Source organism: Pelophylax lessonae (assembly GCF_965119305.1).
Source record: "Pelophylax lessonae genome assembly, chromosome: 3".
In the NCBI taxonomy this organism is placed as follows: Eukaryota; Metazoa; Chordata; class Amphibia; order Anura; family Ranidae; genus Pelophylax; species Pelophylax lessonae.
Genome location: NC_138770.1, coordinates 135,615,895 through 135,638,233, shown reverse-complemented (window position 1 = coordinate 135,638,233; position 22,339 = coordinate 135,615,895). Strand labels below are relative to the sequence as shown.

Sequence of the window (22,339 nt, the reverse complement as noted above, 5' to 3'; positions counted from 1 at the left end):
GCGCACATCAGTGAAGGAGAAAAATTTATTTATTTTCAAAATTTACTCGCAGAAAATAAGAAAAACTTTTTTTTTTTTTTTTCAAAATTTTCTGTCTTTTTTCTTTTTTTTTGTAAGAAATAAAAAATCCAGAGATGATTAAATACCACCAAAAGAAATCTCTATTTGTGTGAAAAAAATGATAAAAATTTCATATGGGTACAGTGTAGCATGACCACGCAATTGTCATTCAAAGTGTGAGAGCGCTGAAAGCTGAAAATTGGCCTGGATGGGAAGGGGGTGAAAGTGCCCGGTAGGCAAGTGGTTAAAAAAAAAAAAAAAAAAAAAAAAAATGTTCCCCATGCAGGTTTAGAGCATATTGTGCTAGTACAATATGTATCGCATAGTAGTACATAATGAAAGACTTCCCTTAAAACGAAGCCCTCCAGCGGCACGCTGTCACAACTGACAGGGCTTCTATCTTCATCTTGTCGTCGTCCTGGGTTAGCGGGCTCTGGCTGTTTGAATGGCTGAGTCCCAATGACATAGATCCCACGCATACGCACGGGAGTTACAGCCATGGCACAGAGCTCTGAAGGGTCAGTATGTCGATGCGCATGAGCCTGTGACGTCACCAGCTGCAGAAATAGTGAATATCTACTAAATGGTGCACGTTTAGGAGACATTCCTTGTATCTACAGGTATGTTTTATTAGAAGCTTACCTTTAAGTACAAGTGAGCAAGTGGGGTTTACATCTGCTTTAAGTTCTATTCACCACAGCGGCGTTAGGGTGCAGTGGTTTGTGATACCTTTTGCGATCCCACACCACTGCCACCACAGGAAAAAAGGCAAAATTGCCTTGTGTTTGTATTGGGACTGAGCAACCCAACACAAATGATGTGAATGGACCCTTCAAAACTACAGTTTACTTTTTATAGAAGATCTTCAGGTATAGATATTTTTATACACAGTTACACTGGGTCCCTCCTACCGATCCTGCATTACAAAAAAAAAAATCTGTGAACCATTTTTAAACCAGTCTAGTCATATGATCCTGCAGCCCTAACTCCCCAGGGTCGGTGGGCGGCTGCTGCAGAGGAGAAAAGGGAGCACTGAGAAGGGATGGGAAAGGACATGGGAGTCTATTGGCGCTTTCCCACTGCATGGTACGGATCGGTTTGGTGATTTTCCACTGCATGGTACTGCATGGTACGGGTTAGAACGTTTCAGTACGGTTTGGTACAGCGGCGTTTTTCCACTACATGGTACGGCGTCGGTACGGCTCGCTTAAACAGTACCACCTCGGTTGGTGTTCCAAGCGGGCCGATCCCATATCCCACAATCCTTTGCATGCAGCATTGATTGTTTGTCACTACTAGCCACTGATTGGTCAGAGAATCGTTGTAATCCCACCCACTTACTACTAAGTACTACAACCGTGGAAAAGCAAACCGAGCCGTGTAGAGCCTATACAGTGCTGAAAGGTGCCGACTCGTACCACGCAGCGGAAAAGCAAACTGAGCCGAACTGGGCCAAGCAGTGCCGAGTGGAGCCGAGCTGGTACTTGACAATGGCTGTGAATTCCTGGAGCCGTGACATTACCAATATGGCACTTTTCCACTGCAAGTACCGGCTCGGCTCCACTCGGCACTTGCAGTGAAAAAGTGCCATATTGGTAATGTCACGGCTCCAGGAATTCACAGCCATTGTCAAGCACTTCTTTACACAGAGGGGCCAGAGCTGCTGAATCACGTGACCAGAGTAAATGAAAAATAAATTATTATTTTTTTATTTAATTTTTTTAATATTATTATACAGGGTATGCAGGATAGATAGTAAGAGGAGTGAGGGACCTTTTTAAAGACAGAAAGAGTTAGCCTTTACCACCACTTTAATACTGTAGCAAAAACATGGTATTAGAAGCATTTAAAACAGCCAAAGTTACATGTAAATTACAGTAAAACACTACTATGATGGCTCTAAATGTGTGTTCACATTTCTTTTCCTTTAAAGGGAAGCTTGCACCAAGTAAGTAATAGGCCTGCCATTACTGATCTTCCCTTTAAAAAATGCTTGTTGTTTCAGTACATTTATCTATGTTATCTGTTCTATTTGCTCCACGTTAATATCCCAAAGTACAGATGGCAGTCAAGCAGTTGGAAAATAATGGGATCATTTTAACTGAATGGCTTAGAGCAGACACAAGTAACCCTGGCACTCCAGCTGTTGTGGAACTACAAGTCCCATGAGCCACTGAAAGACTGACAAGCACAGGGAAGACTCCCAGAGGCATGATGGGATTTGTAGTTTCAGTGCAGCTGGAGTGCTGAGGTTGCCTACCGCTACTATATAACTATTAGAACCTTATCAATTGCAATATCTAAATATCAATTGCAATATCTAAATATAAATAGCCAAACAGGCTATGTTGTCCAGTGCTCAGGTCATTGGTACGGCTTGATGTAATGAACATAAATAGCTGTAAAGCAGTCCATGTAATAAACATACGTGCCTGTAATTTACAAGCCTCTGATGGGATTTCACCCTGAGACCAATACAATCATGTGAGCCTAGCTATACTTCTTCCAAGCATTTAATAATGCATTGTCCCTTTAATGAAATGTTCAATGAACTATAAATGAAGGCAATGGAAGCGTGTTGGGTTTCACATCAATGAGCCATTAAAGAACCAGCATGAAGCTGTCGAAGGCCTCCCTGTAATCAGGCCACATGTGATTTAGATCTATCCCACCAGATCAATGGCGGAAACAATTACTCATCATGGATTACTTGCTGCTTTCCAGGTGGATAACGCCACTAAGTGCACCAATGTCACACTCCTATGATTTGCCGTTTCACGTAATCCAGCAGTGATTCTATAATCCCTTTCCCCTGACTCCAAGAGATCACCTGGCTGCTGTTCCCAGGAGTCTATTTAGAAGCAACAAAATGGTTCTGTTCACAATATAAAACCCGCTTGCTATGAATTGCAAACTGAAAACTAAACAGTAACGTTCCATTTGTCCAGATGACATAAGGTATTACTTGTACTTTCTTCCCCGGTTTATGTCATCGCAGGCACTTCAAGGTGAATATCATCACAGGTATCTATCAGGTTGAAAAGCTGCTTTAGCAATTTATCAACACGGAAACTGCAACCTCTTGAAGCGGGCTGGAAATCAATCAGCTGCAATTCGCTTTGCCAGAGCTGCTTGGTGTCATAATAAAGAAAGTGCGCCACCATGTGTCTAGATTTGAGAAATGCAACAACTCTGCTGTTCAGGTAAGGAAACATTGCAAAACTAATTAGCAATTCCCCCCAAATCTCTTTTTCACTGTCAAGTAGTCCTACTGTGCCAAGATCTCTTCACGTCCTGTCCTAGAGATACCCTGAGTATTGCTGGGAGCTGAGCTTCCTGTTTCACTGTTCTCATGTTTAACACCCTTATATTTGTTTACCGAATCCACTATGAAGCTAGTGAGAACAGCGGTATCTGTCTGGGTAATCTCTTATTGGAGATATAGATCATAAAAGCCTGAATGCGGATCCAACCCTAGACTATCAAAAAGCTAAAAATAAAAAAAGTTGAGGTTGGAGTTCCACTTAAACTATGGAATTTAAATTACATTTTTAATTAAACTTCAAAGCTTAAGTTTAATCTCCCCCCCCCCCCCCCCCTCATCAACATGGTTATGACATTTTTACCAATGTTGCTCCAGGCCTTTTCTGGCACGTTTTGTTTACACGGAACAATCAGTATTTTTTGCTAGAAAATTTCTTAGAACCCCCAAACATACAGTATATATTTTTTAAAGCAGAGGCACTGGAGAATAAATTGGTGGGTGTAGCAATTTTTTATGTATTTGCACAGCGGTTTTTCAAACACAATTTATTATGGGAAAAATATACTTTTTTGAATTTGAATGTAAAAAAAACATAACCTAATTTTTTTGGCAAAATATAAAAGATGTTACGCTTAGTAAATAGATGCCAAAATTGTCGACAACTGTGCAATGGGGACAAACTACGTAAATTTTATTATCCATAGGAGATGCTTTAAAGCCTTTACAGGATTACCACTTAAGATGTCCATAGGAGGTCCAGTGTTAGAATTGCTACTCATGATCTGACACTAGCGGGGATACATCACGTCTGAGACGATTGCTGTTTGCGTGCATGCGGGACCAGTGCATGCATTTGCCTTTGTGCGTGAGCACGAGGGGACAGAGGCATTTTTAAAAAAAAGTTAACTTTTTTTTTTTTTTTTAAATATTATTTTTACACTCGCTTTAAATTTTTTAACATTTTTTTTATCACTTTTATTTCTGTCACAAGGAATGTAAACATCCCTTGTGACAGCAATAGGCATATGACAGGCACTCTTTATGGAGAGATTTGGGGTCACACCGGCTGGCCGATCGGGTGTCCTGGTAGGACAGGACAGCCCAATGAAGCCACAAATAGCTGAGGGAGAAGGGGGGGGGGGGGAGCAAGGTTGCTGACAGGAACAAGGTTTATGAACTTGATTCACCTAGCCAAAAAGACCTGGCAGACACCTCTTCTCATAGCCCGCCAAAGCCGATCACTGAGTATTGGATCGAGGGGCTTTCCCGTAGAGAGACAACCCAGATTCAGGTAAGGAAGGAACATAATGGCCACACATCCTACCCCTAGACTTCATCTTCCATCCAGTGAAAAACACAAACAAAAGTGAAACGTGACAAAAAACGAGGAGAAAAATAAATAAAAGTGGCCGTGCAATGTGCACTGGCTAGGCTCTGAGGCCCGGTAGCAAAAAAAAAAAAGCCCCAGACATAGCGTAAAGGCCTAGTCCATAGAGGTGCAGTGCAGAAAAAGTTTTTAGTGCTGCGACTGTGCCTGTTCACACAGTGGGGTCCTACATCCAAGTACTACCAAGGGCATCCCTGGGGCGACCACTCCCAAGGGGCACAGACACCACAGAGCCTCTGCCTTCCAAGCCCATGGCCAGACAAGGTAGATCCACACAAACCAGGACAAACTGGGCCCATTCAGTTTTCCCAGGGAAATTACTGCCTGTGGGCGCCCCATTATCTGTCCCAGCTGGTACGAGCCCCCATCATACAAGCAGGTATACTATACAGAAAGCCATTCCTACAAAAAGGCCGAAATTATGGCATAGCACCCCTACTGGACACTAAGAACAGATACTACACTACACTTATTCTTAGCCAAAAGGCAGAGAAGCTACCGTCGCTGGTTGCCCAAGTGGGTAAAAAAACCTTTCCATTTTGATTACCTTCCTTGTTTTTGACCCAGTGACATCATCACTAGGTCTACATGTTTATCTATGCAGGAAAATTACGGCTGGTGAGAAGAGCCAGCAGGATGCTGTATATAGCCTCTTGAAGATATCACAGCACTCTGGTGGTTTTGAGGAAGCACAATGTCTGTGTGTCCTGTGTACTGGTGGTAGATACTTGTACAGTTCTAATAAATACCGTTGGACCAGCAGTGGTGTACAGCCAAATTCTTTTTCTCTCTATCACAGCACCCTGCCTCAGTACACCCTGATACAAGAAGTGGGCTGGCTCTTGGTAAGAGCTCTGCAAATATCAAAACACCTCGATAGGTAGATATCAGTCTGGAGGAGTAGGTGGTCCCAGATGGATTTTACTTGCATGCAAACTGTCCTTGGTAACACCCACATGTGATGCTGAGCCTCCATGTGCTAAAATGTTAAAATCCAATTCAAGTTAAAGGGGTGGGCTAGGGACAGTAAGGGTATGGAGGAAAAAGTTCTCTCCAATGAGATATGCCCCATCTTTGAGGAAGGGAGATAAAGATGTTTATCTGCACCTCCCAATAACTCAACACTTTGCATTCATAAATAATGCACTGCTTTTTCTGAATGAACATTCGAATGTCATTCAAAAGATTTTGTTTGCTTTTACCATTCGATTTTGGAATGAATAGTCTTTACAGAACAAAATCCACATTCACTGTAGCAATGTGTTTGTTCCACCAGGCCCCAGACACAACACAACCATGCTGAGCTTTATAAACTCACCCACTGTCCTCAGTTTGTTTCACGTCTCCTTCTCTTTCATGTCTATCTCATTTGTTTTTTTCTCATTTGCTCTTTCTCTTCTTACCTCCCTCCCCTTACCTCCTATACCCGGATTTGATGCAGATCTAATTATTAATGATTTTATTGGATCTGCTCCTGCCAGATTGTTTATCGAAGGATACTTTCAGTTATTAAGGATTATAATGTAACATCAGTTTTGTTTTCTCCAAATGCGAACATGGTCTTTAACTTCATAACAACAAGCTTGTTGCCTATTTGTGCTTGTCTTATGATAAACTCAATAAAAACTTCAAAGTGCAATGTCTACTTGATTACATATATTCCTATGGCTTCAAATGGGGATTTAAAGCAAAGTTGCAGTTTGTCCATTAAGAGCAAATCAACAGGTCTGGTTTAATAAACCCCTCTTCCCATGGGCGCGTTCACTAATTTCCTCCATCTTTTATAACAGGTTGCTATAGGGATGTTCACTTATTTCCTCCATCTTTTTATAAGTTGCTATGGGAATGTTCACTTGTTTCTTCCATCTTTTATAGCAGGTTGCTATAGGGACTTTCACGTATTTCCTCCATCTTTTATAGCAGGTTGCTATAGGGACTTTTACTTATTTCCTCCATCTTTTATAGCAGGTTGCTATAGGGACTTTCACGTATTTCCTCCATCTTTTATAGCAGGTTGCTATAGGGACTTTCACGTATTTCCTCCATCTTTTATAGCAGGTTGCTATAGGGACTTTTACTTATTTCCTCCATCTTTTATAGCAGGTTGCTATAGGGACTTTCACGTATTTCCTCCATCTTTTATAGCAGGTTGCTATAGGGATGTTCACTTATTTCCTCCATCTTTTTTATAAATTGCTATGGGAATGTTCACTTGTTTCTTCCATCTTTTATAGCAGGTTGCTATAGGGATGTTCACTTATTTCCTCCATCTTTTTTTATAGGTTGCTATGGGAATGTTCACTTGTTTCCTCCATCTTTTATAACAGGTTGCTATGGGAACATTCACTTGTTTCCTCCATCTTTTATAACAGGTTGCTATGGGAACATTCACTTATTTCCTCCATCTTTTATAAGCCCGCTTTTATGCATATACCAAGATAACAATGGGATTATCTATGCAGCCTTGCTACAGTTTTATAAAAATGCTTTTCAGCAGAGAAAAGCAATAGAAAAAAATATGTTTAATCTGAAGAGCAATTTTAGTGCGGTCAAGTTTATTACCAAGCACTATTTCATAGAAATTCATTCTACTGCAACAACAAAGAAATCCTGAAATCTCTGAGAGGGAATAAAAAAATAAAATAAAAACTCCATTTTATGGGACGTGGCTGTAAAAGCGTCTGATGGATGATAAGTGCACTTTTAAATATTTAAAGCTCATGAATTTCATATGGTAATTGGCGATTTTTTTTTTTCCTAAGCTGAGGCAACGCAGGACATTACTTCCTCAGATAACACAACTTATCTGGTTAAGACTCAAGGTAATAATGAAGATCCCAGGGGCGTAACCAGGAATAATGGTCTCCTAAGCACTACAATAACCCTTACAATGATCTGAGGGGACAGAAACAAGGGCTGCTGTTTGAAAAGCAATAAAAGAGCTACTAAAAAAAAATAATAAATAAGAGGAAAAAAGACATTCCTCACCACAACTTTTTGGATTTTTATATATATATATATATATATATATATATATATATATATACATACCGGTATATGAAATGGAAACGGCAATAGCTTCCCATTATTTCGTTTTTAAAGATTACAAGTTTGTAAACTGAGCTTTTCTACCATTGTTGTATAAAATCTTTCTTTTGAAGAAAAAAAAAAAAAATGACAGAGAATGTCTAAGGACTTAGTTTGCAAAAATGACTGGGCTTTCTAATAGGAAAGCCATCACCGTCTACCTATCTGTAAATTGACTTTTTGAGCTGTAGCAATCGATACCATAAAATGTATCTTTAAATTAACTTGTTTTCATTTTAGAAAAAGGATGAGATTTAGACCCCGTTCACACTGGGGCGAGCTAACTTTGACGGGCGACCTGTGAAGTCGCGGTGCGCAGCTCGCACCGCGACCTCGGAGCGGCCGGCACGGACTTCATATAATTGAAGTCAATGCAGGTCGCTCCTGGTCGCCCCAAAGAAGCTCCGGACCCTTTTTCCAAGTCGGAGCGACTCGTGTCGCTCCTTTTAGAACGGGTCCCCAGCTTCTCTATGGCAGGCGACCTACGGCGACCTGTCAGGCGACCAGGTCGCCTGACAGGTCGCCCCAGTGTGAACCGGCTCTAAAACCTCAACTGGGTTTATCCCTGGCTCTGTTACTCCTGGTTTTTCCTCCTCTTTTTTTCTGGTTGTAAAAAAGAAAAGAAACCGAAGTGCCATACTACTGCTAAAAGGTTTGAATAAGACTTTATTCCAATATCAATCAGGAGAACAAATCAAAAGAGTAGCCAATTCCTTTCGGAATTCCAAAAACCACTACCTTCATCAGGGGTGGTTTTTGGACCCCCAAAATGTGTTGGATAATCTTTTGATTGTCCCCCAGAGGCTGGGTTCAAACTTATGCGAATTGGATGTGGGTTTACCCGCATTCATTTCGCATGACAGGAGATTGTGACCGACTCTCAAAGGAGCCGGTTCACACATTTCTGGGGGGTGTTATTCAGCTGAACGCACACAATTTCAAACTCGCATGTCAGTGCGACTTTGGGGGCAATTTGACAGATATCTGCACTGGGTTCATGCACAGATGTCAATTGCAATCGCCCTGAAGTCACCAAAAGTAGTGCAGAAACTACTTTTGGGAATTGGTGCAACGCAAAGTCACAGTTGCACCAATTCGGACAGTGACGTTTCCGGCATTAGGCTGTAAATTTGGCATGCGATTTGACGTGTCAAATCTGCCCGATGTGAACGAGGGCCTAATGTTCCATGAACGACATCCCGAAACAGATTGTAAAATGCAGTGAGCTTGAAAGAATCACATCGCATGGGTGTTCCCACCCATGCGATGCAATTTTGATGGGAAGAAAAGAGGGTCCATATTTGCACCAAGATGTTGTAGGACCCTTTTTTCCCTGCACCTAAATCTTATCACATAGCTGTGAACACCCATGCGATGCAGTTCTGGCAAGCATTGCATTGTGGGAAAGTCGGAGTTACTAAAATAGCAGAGAGGTGATTTTTAGCTGAAACCGCCAAACAATGCTAAAAAAATGCTGAAAAACTCTCTACAAAGCTACTGGCGTTTTTATAACGTCCAGTGTGCATGAGGCCTTATATAGCAGTGTTTGTTTCAGTATTGATGAACATTTAAATTCCTCAGTAAAACATCCACAACAAACTGTGAAACATAATTAAACAGTTAAAAAAAAGGCACACTCTCCATGTGTAACAGATACTTGTATGGTTTCTCAAGGGAATGTTACCACATCCATCTTTATAGCTAGAGTCCTGCTTGCACACAGGTTGTGCACACTGCCCAGGCCAGGGAAGAGTGGGTCTCCACAATGATGCCTTTGAAGATATTTCTTATTATAGGGAAGATATTGCAGGTTTTTTTAATTAAAGCACAGCTTCAAACTTAAAGCTGAAGCTTATTTTGCTTCTTTCACCTTCCCTGGTTCCCACTTCCCCACTTCACACCCCCCATGTCAACATGCTAATGACATTTTTAAAATAAAACCTTTCCCCATTTATTGGTATATTCAATACATACCTGGGTCTCTGTAAAAAAAACTGTTATATCGTCGATGTGATGTCTCTGTTCTTCTCTATGCAATGCAGGCCGACCATGGCTGGTAGGAGGGGCAAGCAGGGTGCCATACATCGCTTCCTGCAAACGCTACAGCACCTTTCCTCAAAACTCCTCAAGAGCCCTCAGTCCTGATACAAGCAGTCGGCTGGCTCATGGGAAGGATTATACAAATATAAAAATACCTTAATGAGTGAATATCAGTCTGGAGAAATGGCCATTCCAAACCAGACTGCATTTGCATGCAAATGACCTTAGGTAAAGTCCACATGTGATTTTGAAACTCCTTGACTGAAAGAGCTGAAATCTAGTGACTGATAAGAAGCAGATCAGAGACAAAAAGCCTGGGAAGGAAAGGACTAGATGATGCTGGACATCCTCTAGGCAGGATGAAGTGAGCTATAGCTGACTTGCTGCAGCTTCTAGTGTGCAGTGAAAGAGTAAGCAGTTTCAGTGCAGGAGAGAAGAGTGTACAAATGTACAAGACTAGACAGTAACTCCATAGTGAACAATCTTGTATTCTGGTAACTTTATAGGGTTAATATCTGTAATAATTTTATTAAATATAGGAATTCCTTTTTTTAGTCAACATACCTTTATTCATATTTTCTTCCACCTGTACAAGCAGGACACACAGACCAGCAAAAGTGACAGCTGGGACAAACTATTAGGCCCCTTTCACACATGTGGGCCGTTCAGATCTGCCTGAAAAACTGACAGGCGGATCTGAACGGATGCCCCATGCATCTCTATGGGGCAACGGATGTCAGTGGAAACATGTCCGCTGACATCTGATCCGATCCTGTCCGTCAAATCCAGATGGATGGAAACCCTATTTTCCATCCATCTGGCGGATCGGATCAGATGAGAACGGACAGGTGGTCCGTTCTCATCCGATCTCCCCAAAGAGGACAGAGAGGAACTAGCACCTCCGTCTCTGCACACAGAGGAGACAGAGCTGTCATCCGCCTACTCAGCAGGGATCGGCGGATCGATACCCCGCTGAGCAGAAAACTGAACTGACAGGTGTGAAAGGGGCCTTATACTGACGGGGGGGGGGGGGCCTTACAATGTTTAGCTTTTGTTCATAGGATTTTAACCTTTTATTCCAAGTGTTACATGGTTTTTAAGGTTTTCAATTTCTTGCTTATTCTACCGCCTTTCTACCGGGGTATGCTTTGCCAACAGTGAAGCAGTGGGCAGTTTTTTACCCAGTGCAGTGTATAAACGGCACTGGGTAAAGCACGATCAGGCAGCCGCTGCACTCAATAATGGCTGTGAACCGGGACGGCATTGGAAGGCTTAGGTTACAGACTGTGTACAGAGTCAATCTGATTGCATCTGTAGCATGTGGTCGTTGAGGCGTCACAGCAATGACCAATGTATACGACGTCATGTTTACATTGGAGATCCTGCCATCTTACAACAGAGGAAGAGGAACCATACAAAAACGATTACTCATTACTTCACAGCTGCTAATAATCAAGGTTGTGGATAGCATTCAACCCTTTTATCCTCCATCTCTTGTATCGCAAGATCCATTTTCTGTAGTGAGCTATATATTAGTCCCTCATGCTGCAGGCTTAGGAGTCTAGATGGCTGATAGGAATACATCCATGTACAGCCCCAATACCCCTATTGTCACTAAGACTTACATCAGTAGACCTCTTATTTATTATTAAATAAGGCTTAGTAGTGCGTTTATGTTTTGAGAAAGGAGCGCGGCTGCCGTAACACCCTCTCTAAAACACGTTACATTTGGTGACGTCGCAATCCCATGCCGCTGGAGCCATCGTGTCCCAAGCCTCGTTCTAAAGATCCTTCCACCATTCATTCGGAACTTAGATGGGGACACTGTGAGGCTGTGACACTGTGAGGCAGATCAGGTCCTACAGTCAGCCGCAAGACGCCAGCTGAAGGAACTGATACTCACCTGGGATCCTATGATTCACCACTACCTTGATATGTCAGCTTATACTTACCTAATGTGAGTTACTATTGTTTTTCCAATCATTACATTTTAAATCTGCACTCAAAGGCGCCTCTCTCTTCTGACTTCTGTACATTATCCACCATCCCACAGTATGTGACCTGTACATTAACCCCTTTACTATGTGTATGGTACTTTTAATGTATCCTATGCACTAATTCCAAACTCCATGTTTAACCTCAAAAGCAGATTTTTTTTTCATGTCTACAAAATGGGGAAAAAAAATAAAAAAAATCACAACACTACAAACAAACGGCAACCACCCCAACCTATAACTGGCCTTTGCAGCAAGGATCACATGGAAGGGTGAGGCACCTTGGGGTGTCTACTTTCCGAAAAGGGATAATTATGGGTGTTTTTGTACTGTACTGGCAATTTATTTTCAACACTTGCAGTCATCTTTTGCTTTATATAGTAATAAATAAACCCCCGGTTATTAAAAAAAAAAAAAAAAAGCGCTACTGTCTCGAAAATAACATAACATTTATTTGGGTACAGTGTTGTAAGTCTGGGTAATTGTCAGTCAAACAATCACAGTGCTGAAAACTGAAAAATGGCCTGATAATGAAGTGGTATAACAGGTTGATACTGAAGTTGGTACAGTCCATTTAAAACTGTCCACATGGTGACAATGCTGCAGTGATTTCATTGTAGAGCCAACAGAGTTTGAAAATTATAAAAAGTCTATTGTCAGGAACAACAGGTAACAGAATTATGTTACAGGGGGACGCAAAAGAACAAAGACTGCTGTGCTAATGCTAGCGACAGATTGCATAACAGATTTCCTTTTTTCCTGTAGTTCTACTTTAAGGTAAACAATACTAATACAATATAATTATTCAGCGTGTGTTCTCTGAAAACACCATAGATAATACCTAAGAGGAACCAATGCTGTCCTGAAGATATACAATAAAAGTGTTGCGCTAAACCACATAAATGAACATGTGCAAAAGCTATGACAGACAAACCTTGTTATGTTCTTGGTTTGGGAGCGCTATGGGTGAGCAGGTGCTGGATTCTAAATATGACTAGACTGTAAAGCTGACAGGCAGACGTGACAACAAACCATCATATACCTGAGCGACATCTTACTCTACCCCCAATATTGCAGCGAGAACCTTTTAGGTTGTTTTCTCAAGAAAAGCCATCACATTACTACAGCAGATGTATAATTTAAGAGGCTGTTATCAGGATGGATGAGATCACATGTCAGCTGGAATGGAGCTGCCATATGAAGTTAAGGTGAAAAAAAAAGAAAACACAAGGCCCCTCTCTGAGGACGGAGGTAAAATTCATGATGGCAGCACACAGTTGAGGGAAAAACAAAAGTGCTTTCTTTAACACAGATCCTGAGAAAGTGGCAGCCACAAGAGTCTCTATTAAGATTAATGGTGCTATTGCTTCAGTGGTTCCTAAACCTCTGTGCTGAGCAGAAGGCTATTTGCGATGATTAAATATTTCCACACGCAGAACCCAAAATAAAAAGGAGAAGTCTTTACAGAAAACTATGAAGTAAAAGCGTAATCCACTGCACCAATATATGAAACCTTACTGTAAAATATTTAAAGCTCTACTCCAGGATGAAAATTTTTTTTTTTTTTTTTGACAGAGTGGCAAAGCATTAAAGCAACTCTAGGCTGTCTATCATATCGCCTCTTTTTCAACAAGATGTCCTCAGTCTTCTGGGTTAAGCCATGCCGGAAAACAGAGGAAATGCAAGGGAGGAATTGGCAAAGCAGCGCAAGCTTTACGCTTGTACCACTCTTGTAAGTTGAGTACACAGGGCAGATCCTGCTCCTAATTAACAAAAAGAGGGATCTGCTTTGTGTTCTGCATGAACACAGCACATAAATAAGTCCAGCTGGATGCTCCAGATCCCTCTGCTTGCCCCGACCTTTCTCTCTAGCTGAGAACAGAAGGGAGAAGGAAAGCTGGTAACTCTACGGGCTCTGCTTATGCAGGGTAATCACTGCACGGACAGAGAGATAAGTAAGCTGATGACAGTTAACATCCTGATAGCCACAACCGATCTGGCGGGGATATGTGGCAGTTCTCTATATTGCTACAACCGATCTGGCGGGGATCTGTGGCAGTTCTCTATATTGAAAACTGCAGCAATCCCTTTGTTAACTAAGTGCAGACCCTGCTCCAGTTTCCGTTTCACTGTGAAATAGAAACTGCAGCGGGAGGTGCAAGTAGAGACTTTGAAGCTTTGTTAATGTGGAGCACGCCACTCACACCAGTTTCTTGCATCTTTATAATGGTACAGGAAGCTTAGCTGATTCCTCTAACTGTGCATACAGCACATCACCACAGCACCCTGCATTCAATGTGTCGTGACATCAGCACTACTATCTGCATCACTAAGCAACATAGAGAAGAGCTCGCACTAGCCTCCTGTACCAGCATAAGCGGATATGGGATCTGGTTACATCCAAAATAAACTGCCATATGTTTCATAGCAACATGCCGTTATGGTACAACATTTTTTTTTTACCAGAACTCCACCAGATTCCGGATCCCACAACCTGGATGTCTAGATACTTTCTTACTATCTCAGGTCCTCAATAATGGCAAAATTAAAATGTTCGACCAAATAAAAATAGAGTTTACTCTCCCGAACCATATGCTATTTCCAAGTGCGACATGCATTTTATACACAATTCGCAGGTAACTACCCTGTATTACTCTCCCTGGATGTTCTAGATGTAATAAGAAGCAACAAACCTCGCAAACATATCTATTTTTATGACATAATTACTCTAGCTGCATCCCAAATTGCATACTCTATTAAGACTAAATGGGTAGATGAGGTTTGAGAGTTGGATGATGAAGAATAGAGTGAGGTACTAGAAACATGTAAATTAGTGTCTCCCAAAATGTCCAAGAGACTCACACAAGTCTATATTATTCATCGAGCATATTTAACCCTGGAGAGGTTGGTCAAATTTTATCCTTCTGAAAGCTCCTCATGTCCTAAATCAGGGGGTCTTCAAACTATGGCCCTCCAGATGTTCAGGGACTACAATTCCCATCATGCCTAGTCATGTCTGTCAATCTCAGAGTTTTACAATGCCTCATGGGATGTGTAGTCCCACAACAGCTGGAGGGCCGTAGTTTGAGGATCCCTATCCTAAATGTTTGATTTCTACTGGCACCTTTGGGCACCTCCTCTGGCAATGTCCTCGCATCCGTGGGTTCTGGGCGCAAGTCGTTCAGTTCCTTCACAATCAGATGGGCTCACCGGTGACACTGGACCCTAAACAATGCCCATTGGGCCTATTTTCTGATATTGATGTAGATAAGCACACTCTTAAATTTATACAGGAAACATTGTTTGGAGCTAGAATAGTCATAGCTTGGGGTTTTATCCATGCCGTATCTCCTACTCTAGCTGCCTGGAATGTTGAAATAACACCTTACCATATAAAAAAAATGATCTATGTCAATATGGGTTGTCCGGCAAATATAATAAAATATGGGATAGGTGATTACACTTAGCATCGACCTGTGTTTCATAAATCTGCAGTGTATACCTCATGTCCCTGATATCGAGTACCCCCTCTTGGGCCGTTGTCAGAGGATATGAAGTTATTGGTTGTTGGGACTGCTTGAGACATGGTTCTCCAGACAAGGCATAGCATATTGTATAATCTTTTACCCTGACCAAGAGCTTTGTTTACATGGTTTCCTCTGTTTTGTATGACCCGTATCAATGTTGCCTTGTGTGTAAATGGTTGTCACCATTGTTTATTGAGTGGCATATCCATGTATACAATGTGCTTTACAGTAGTATATTGTATTTTGTACAATACTGTACTCAATAAAGCTTTGTTTCTAATTTAAAAAAAACCCTTATATATACCCAGTGAAGTGGTTCAGGTGATACAGAGAGATGAAACAAATCCTCCAACATTAGATGTACCTTTCTATCTGCAGTCTTTTATTCTCTACATCCATTCAAAGTACTGAATTTTTAAAGCTTGTCTGAGAGTTCAAAAAAAGGGGGTGGGGAGCTGAAGTTACACTCTGCTTAGTGAGGAAAGCTATGAGAACTAATTGGAGGGGAGGGAAAAGACACCACCCCAACCCCACACACACACAGGAACAGAGCTGAGTTCATGTGCTGGAGGTCCCTCCCCCGTCACCTTTTTTCTCTTGATGTCAGGAAAACTTATCAGAAGTGACTCATGCTTTTAGCAGAGGAAGGAGGCAGCAGACAGAAATGAAACCGAGTGCTCTTAATTGAGACAAGTACACACTATTGGGGGATATGCTTTGTTTATATTTTAAGTGTGGGGTTTACAACCACTTTAAAGGGTAACTCCACTTTTGTGGGGAAAAAAAATAGGAAATAACGAAAAAACAATATAGCATATACAATTGTGACGCAAATCGTATTGCAATTTTATGTTTTTAAAAATTACCATTCCTTTTCAATCTGCAGCTGTTGTCATTTTCTACAAAACCAATGCAATATGGCTACCTGGAGTTGTTCTGTACACAGAATGTATACTGACCACACCCCAGAAACATAATTTCCTATTTGCGCGATTGGCTCACCAATTTTCCCAGAAATCTGCCTAAGATACAAGACAGATTTCTGGCATCCCCTGCAACAAAAATGTCATTTTGGTGATATACTCCCATAGGAACACGTCTAAAGGGATGCAGGCCCAGCAGCTTCCCTCACTAGATTCCTACAGCTGCACAGCTGATAGATAATTATGAAACCACTCCCATTTGACCCACTCAGCACCGAGGCACAGAGGAACAAACAATGATTTCTTCAGAATAACAAAAGTTAGGAATCTGCAACAAAGTTTGTTTAAATCCCTGTAATGTACAGAGATCACCCAGAGGGGAATGTTTTTTTGTCAACAAAAGTGGAGTTACGCGGCTCCGGAGACGTGCATCTAGTTCTAATCCTTGACTTGTTTTCTTTCTTGTGAGATGTGAGATGCTACTGACAATGTCACTCAGGTACGCCGGTACTCATGACTAATTGTGGCATATCGTTGGGGCTGCTCGTGTCCCACTGACATCGGAATTGTCTTCCTTAGCCTTTTTGTCATTGCCCTGCAGTTGCACTAAGCCCTGACGGCATTATTTCTTTATATGTACTTGACTGTATTCAGAAGCTAAACTGTTACTTTAAGTTGTGTTCTTCTACAAGCGCTCTTGTTCCTTGTAAATGTGTTTCATTTTTTTTCAATAAAGACTTTGTTTAATGGAAAAAAAAAAGTGGACGCTTTAAGCCGGTCCCTAGTCTACAAATTTTACAGCTGACAACTTTTACAGCTTTTACTGAAAATTATTTGTGGCGCTTTGCTGATGTTCATGCAGCACTTGAGGGTCCAAACCAAGTAAACTGACCACCACTGAGGGTGACAAAGGATCTAACCTTTCCCCCTACAACAAAATGTTTTTATTGCTTCACTGCCGAGATTACACAAGCCAATACACATTTAAAGGAAACCTGTCATGAGAGAAATACAGAGGATGCCACTGTTAACCACATCCCTGAAATACAGATTACCTGGTTGCCATACTGTTTTCTGTGGCATTGGCATACATGTCAAATGGGAACTGCTGGTCATTCCACTGTTACCAGTGGCTCAATATATACTAAAAGCATGGGATCGCCATGGCAATATCTTTAGGAGGAGGTTTATATTTCCCAAATTTACTCTTTATACTCTTGAGCACCTACTGCATAAAAGACAAAAGCACATGATACTAATGGCTTTGTTTACCCCCAATAAAAAGGAAATTAGCTGTCACAACTCACCTGTGCCCGGGGTGGTAAATCACAGAGGAGATACCCTGAGAATAATGATATCCAAAGTTGAAGCTATAGTTTTCTTGATAATTTTGATTGGCACCAACACTAAAAAAAGAAAAGAAACATTCCTAGTCTTCGGGAAATAAAAACATCTCAAGAGAAATCCAAAAAACAATAGCAGCAAGTAAATTAAACTTTAAGGAGAGAACCTGTGCTTTGCCCATGTGTAAGATGTCAGGAATTCAGCAATGGGACAATGTAACTTCTGTGCACACGCTCAGGAGTAACATCATCAGTGGCCGCCCAATTGCAGACATAAAAGATGCCAAACCAGGAAGAAGACCGGCTAAATATGACAGAAGCAGCAGTGATGTCGCACTGCAGGACAACAGAACTCTAGAAGGTAAGTGTGCCATGATGTGCAAGTATGCTCTCAAAAGCAATTGTGGAATTGTAGCTGTACCATTATCCCCTTATTTTGTAAAGTGCATTGAAAAGGGTTGGAGCTGTATAAATCCTATATAATAAGAAAAAAATAATAATACCATTAATAATAATAAATAAAAGTCCACCAAGCACCCAATGGTTACATAGACTAAACCAGCAGAAACATTTCAAGAGACATTTCTATCACTACAAAGAAGTCTCCAAAGTAGTTTCCTGTAATAGAAGAGACATTATCCTTAACAGTGGATGTCTCCTAACTTTTCTCCATTTAATTGCTACAACCTTCGTTGGAATCATTAGCATTCACCATTTCCAGGAGTGTGCATGCTCTGTGGTTCCATCTTTCAACCCCTACCTTATTACAGGACACAGCCGTTATATAGGGGTCAGTGGAAGGAACCACAGAGCACAGTGAACATAGATAACCGAGACTCCCAGGAGGTGTTGAATGCTTGATGTGGACGCGTATGTATAGGGGCATATGGCAGGAATATGTTGGCATTATGTCAGGAGGTGGGGTTGAGCTCATTTTCTGCTCACTGACTGGTGGATGGTTCTTTAAATAACTTCTGTTCTGTAATAATACACTGTCACATTCCTAATGAAGGGGTTCTGTAAAACTTTTTTTTCTGCTGTAACAATGTGAATGCTCAGTAAAGTTTTCAACCCATTCTGGAGATCCATGGTGTGCTGGTGACGTTCTCATGGCCTCCGGTTCCAGCCAGTGGTCATTGCAGAATCCATCCACATACATAGCAATCTCTTCATGAATGTGTGCGTTGGGAATACTGCATTGGAATCTTTATATTTTTCCTTCTCTGGTCCCCGCCCACCCCATAAACATGCCAATGACATTTTTAAACAAATAGCTTTCCATTTTCATCATTCTGAAATGCAGGTAAGATCACTTCCTGAAAACATTGTAGCAACCTGCCTCTGAACTCCTCAGCCCCGATGCAAGCAGTTGACTGGCTCTTGGGAGGTGGTGTGCAAATATCAAAATGCCTCAATGGGTGGGTGGGTGTCCGTCTGGAGGAGTGGGTGCTCCTAGGCTGATTGTATTTGCATGCAGACAAAGGCCAAGTAAGTGAAAGACTTGAAATCCAATAAATAACAGGGGCAGTCCACGGTGGGGAACAAAGAGCTAGATAATGCTGGTTGTCCCCTTTTGAGAAAATTAGTTGCTCTTTAATGGAGAAAAGACAGAAGGCACAGGTCATCACAGGTAAGTGTAATACTTCTTCTATGGAGCTTTTAACTTATTGACGATTAAGAACTGCTGTTATATTATCTCACAAAGTAAAATATGCCAGTGTAAAAAAAAAAAAAAAATAATAAAGTAAAGCACAAATTAGGCGTACAGAGAAGACATGACCTACGTGTAACAGTCACCATAGCGCCCTGGATTGAGCGAGCCTTGGTGTTGACCTTATAATAAAAGATATTAGAGATTTACCTGACTAGATAACTCTTGAGCTGTCCACGGTAATTGATTACCAGAAGTTCAGCTGACCACTGTGCACTTGCTTTGTACTCTAGAAAAACCAGACCAGCAATCGCATAACTCAGGTCTCCAGGGAAGCTGGTTTGCTGTGGGAGCACGGAAAAAAAAAAAAAAAAGTACTGAGTCAGGCCTAATACTTCATTTCATGATTAATTCTCATCAGCAGTATATTTAAAGCAAAGCAACATCTAAAACACATAACCCCTTCAGAAACTAATAAACGGTTTCATTTTGTTCCACACCTTACCAATTAAACATGTGAAAAATAAAATACAAACAAAGTCGATAAGTTCTTAAAACAGAGAGAGTAAAAACAATGGTTTTAGGTGCACCACTCCCCCAAGCTAATAAAAAATCACATATGCTAAACCAAAAGAAAAGCTCCCCCAAGCCCATTTGGCCTACTGATACCTCTGTAATTTCGGTATGGTCACAGCAAGAAAGACAGTCTATGTGAGGGAGGGGAACGGACAGACTGCTTATATGTCCACTATATAGTCATGCTGGCAGAAACACCAATAGATGTGTGCTCTTAACGTGATCAAAACACTATTTGCACATAAAAGCTGTGCCTATAAAATAGTGAATACTTACCTTCGACTAACCACACTGGCAAAAGTCACCCCCAAAGAATGGATCTCTTGTGTCCAACACTGCCCCCAGTGGTTCCTCCTGCTGACTTCTGCGTAACTAAAGGGCACAGCAGTACGTGGAGGCCGTTAGGGGAAGCCAGACTCGAGTCTGAGATTTCTCTGAAATGAACCAGCTTTCAGTAAAGCAGTGGCAAAATGGTTAAGTACCAGAGTTGTATAAAGTTCTCGAAACCCATACTTGAGTAAAAGTACAAGTGCTCGATCAAAAAGTGACTTGAGCAGAAGTGGAAGTGCTCGATCAAAAAGTGACTTGAGCAGAAGTGGAAGTGCTCTATAAAAAAGTGACTTGAGTAGAAGTATTAACGTATTCAACATTTTTTGTACTTCAGTATTGCAAGTAGCTTTTTTTTAAAAAATTGCTACTCAAGTACTGAAAGTAAAAGTACAAGTACTGTGTTATGTAGTTATTAAAGAAAGAAGTCAAAAGTTTGAACATCATATTGTTTTTTATTATTTCAAATGAATAACCTAAAGGACAATCACAATTTGTTTGTTTCATATTTTCTTTTTAGTGGAAAGATTTGGTATAGCAGCTTTTACTTATACATACAGTAGCATTTATTTTCGTATGCGCTGATTTACACATGACATTATACACATTTGTTTGAGCTTCATGAAACCTGCCATCTACTGTTCTGGCAGTGGTAATTTTTATAATTGTAACTAGTAACTATGCAGCACAAAAAAAAAATATCGGAGTAGAAGTATTGAAATCATCGAAAAAATGTAGTAAGGTGGAAGTAGGAGAAAAAAATTATACTCTAGGAAAGTACAGTTACCGCCTTTCGGTACTTAAGTACAGTAGTGAAGTAGTTCTACTTAGTTACTATACATCTCTGTTAAGTACACATAAGCTTCTTCACAGAAACCGTATTTGTGGGCAATTTTTGTATTGAGAAAGGGTTGCTTTAAAGTATTGCTGGGCAGCACAGTAGCTTAGTGGTGCCTTGCAGTACTTGGATCCTCAGTTTGAATGCTGGCCAGGACACTACCAGCATGGAGTAGGAATGTTCTGCCAGTGCTCACGTGGTTTCCTCAAGGTACTCTGGTTTCTTCCCACACTCCAAAAACATGGCAGTAGGTGAATTGGCATCAGTCTAATTTGGCCCTAGTTTGATATTTTACTGCACATGCCCAAAATGGCTGCCTCCATTTCTATCTGACACAAAACCAATTTGATAAGCGCTTTGAATCCTCATGGCCTTATACAGTAAAGACTGAGCAAATAATCAAATGCATAAGAAAAAGAAAACATTACTGGGAAAATGCTATGATCAGTAGATCCACAGATTTAGGCAGCTTAAGCAAATTGCAATACTATTGAGCCTCTCTCCTGGTCAGTGAAGATGCTTATCACAAAAAAAAAAAAAAAAAAAAAACCAACAGGTAGGTCTTAAAGCTTGTAAAGGCAGAGTCAAGCTTAGATTTTCCCTTAAAAAACTAAGCTCCTGAGCCTTTCAACTCGTCAGTGAGGCCACATATAAATAACCAAAAGTGTGACCTGAAGGCTGGAGAGAGGAGGCCCAGCTCAAATTGTACAGGAAAATTAGGATGTTTGGTTTACCTGTAAAACCCTATTCATGAAGTACATCACAGGACACAGAGGGCTTCATATTCCTGACTACTTGGGATGTCTCAAAGCATTAAATATGAAGGGCGGGCAACACAGCAATGCCTAAAATTCCAACAATCCAAAAAAAGGTAGGAACCCCACTATAAAATTGCCTGCAAGACCTTCTGCCCAAAACTGGTGTCTGCTGAGGCATAAACATCAACTTTGTAAAACTCACTAAATGTATGAATAGAAACCAGGTAGCAGCACCACAATCTTGAACAACAGAAGCTAGACACTGAATAGAACCTTTCCCTTGAAACTACAGGCCTAATAATAAAAGAGCATGAAGGAGCCTGTATCCGGTGAGGACCCCAAGGCAAAAAAAAAGGGGGGGGGAATTAGACTGTCAAAGCTGTAAACCACAGATAAACTTAAACATCATCCAAAAAGTGAAGCACCTTCTTCTGAGGAGGCATAGGATTAGGACAGAAGAATGGCAACGCAACATCCTGATACAGGTGGAGCAATGAAACCGTCCTAGGTAGAAAAGAGAATTAAGGCCACAACACCACAATATGCTGGTAAAGAAGCAGGAA

The 22,339-nt window shown here is 41.1% G+C and overlaps 1 protein-coding gene across 1 annotated transcript in view; it reads right to left on the bottom strand.

Annotated features, from left to right (window-relative positions):
- NBAS (NBAS subunit of NRZ tethering complex) overlaps positions 1 to 22,339 on the bottom strand; it is a 1,303,215-nt gene that overhangs the window by 1,228,403 nt on the left and 52,473 nt on the right. The window contains exons 8-9 of the mRNA XM_082252487.1: positions 19,488 to 19,621; positions 17,591 to 17,689 (exon numbers count right to left, since the gene is read on the bottom strand). Of these exons, the coding sequence (XP_082108613.1) occupies positions 17,591 to 17,689; positions 19,488 to 19,621 (233 nt within the window). The remainder of the gene's footprint in view (positions 1 to 17,590; positions 17,690 to 19,487; positions 19,622 to 22,339) is intronic.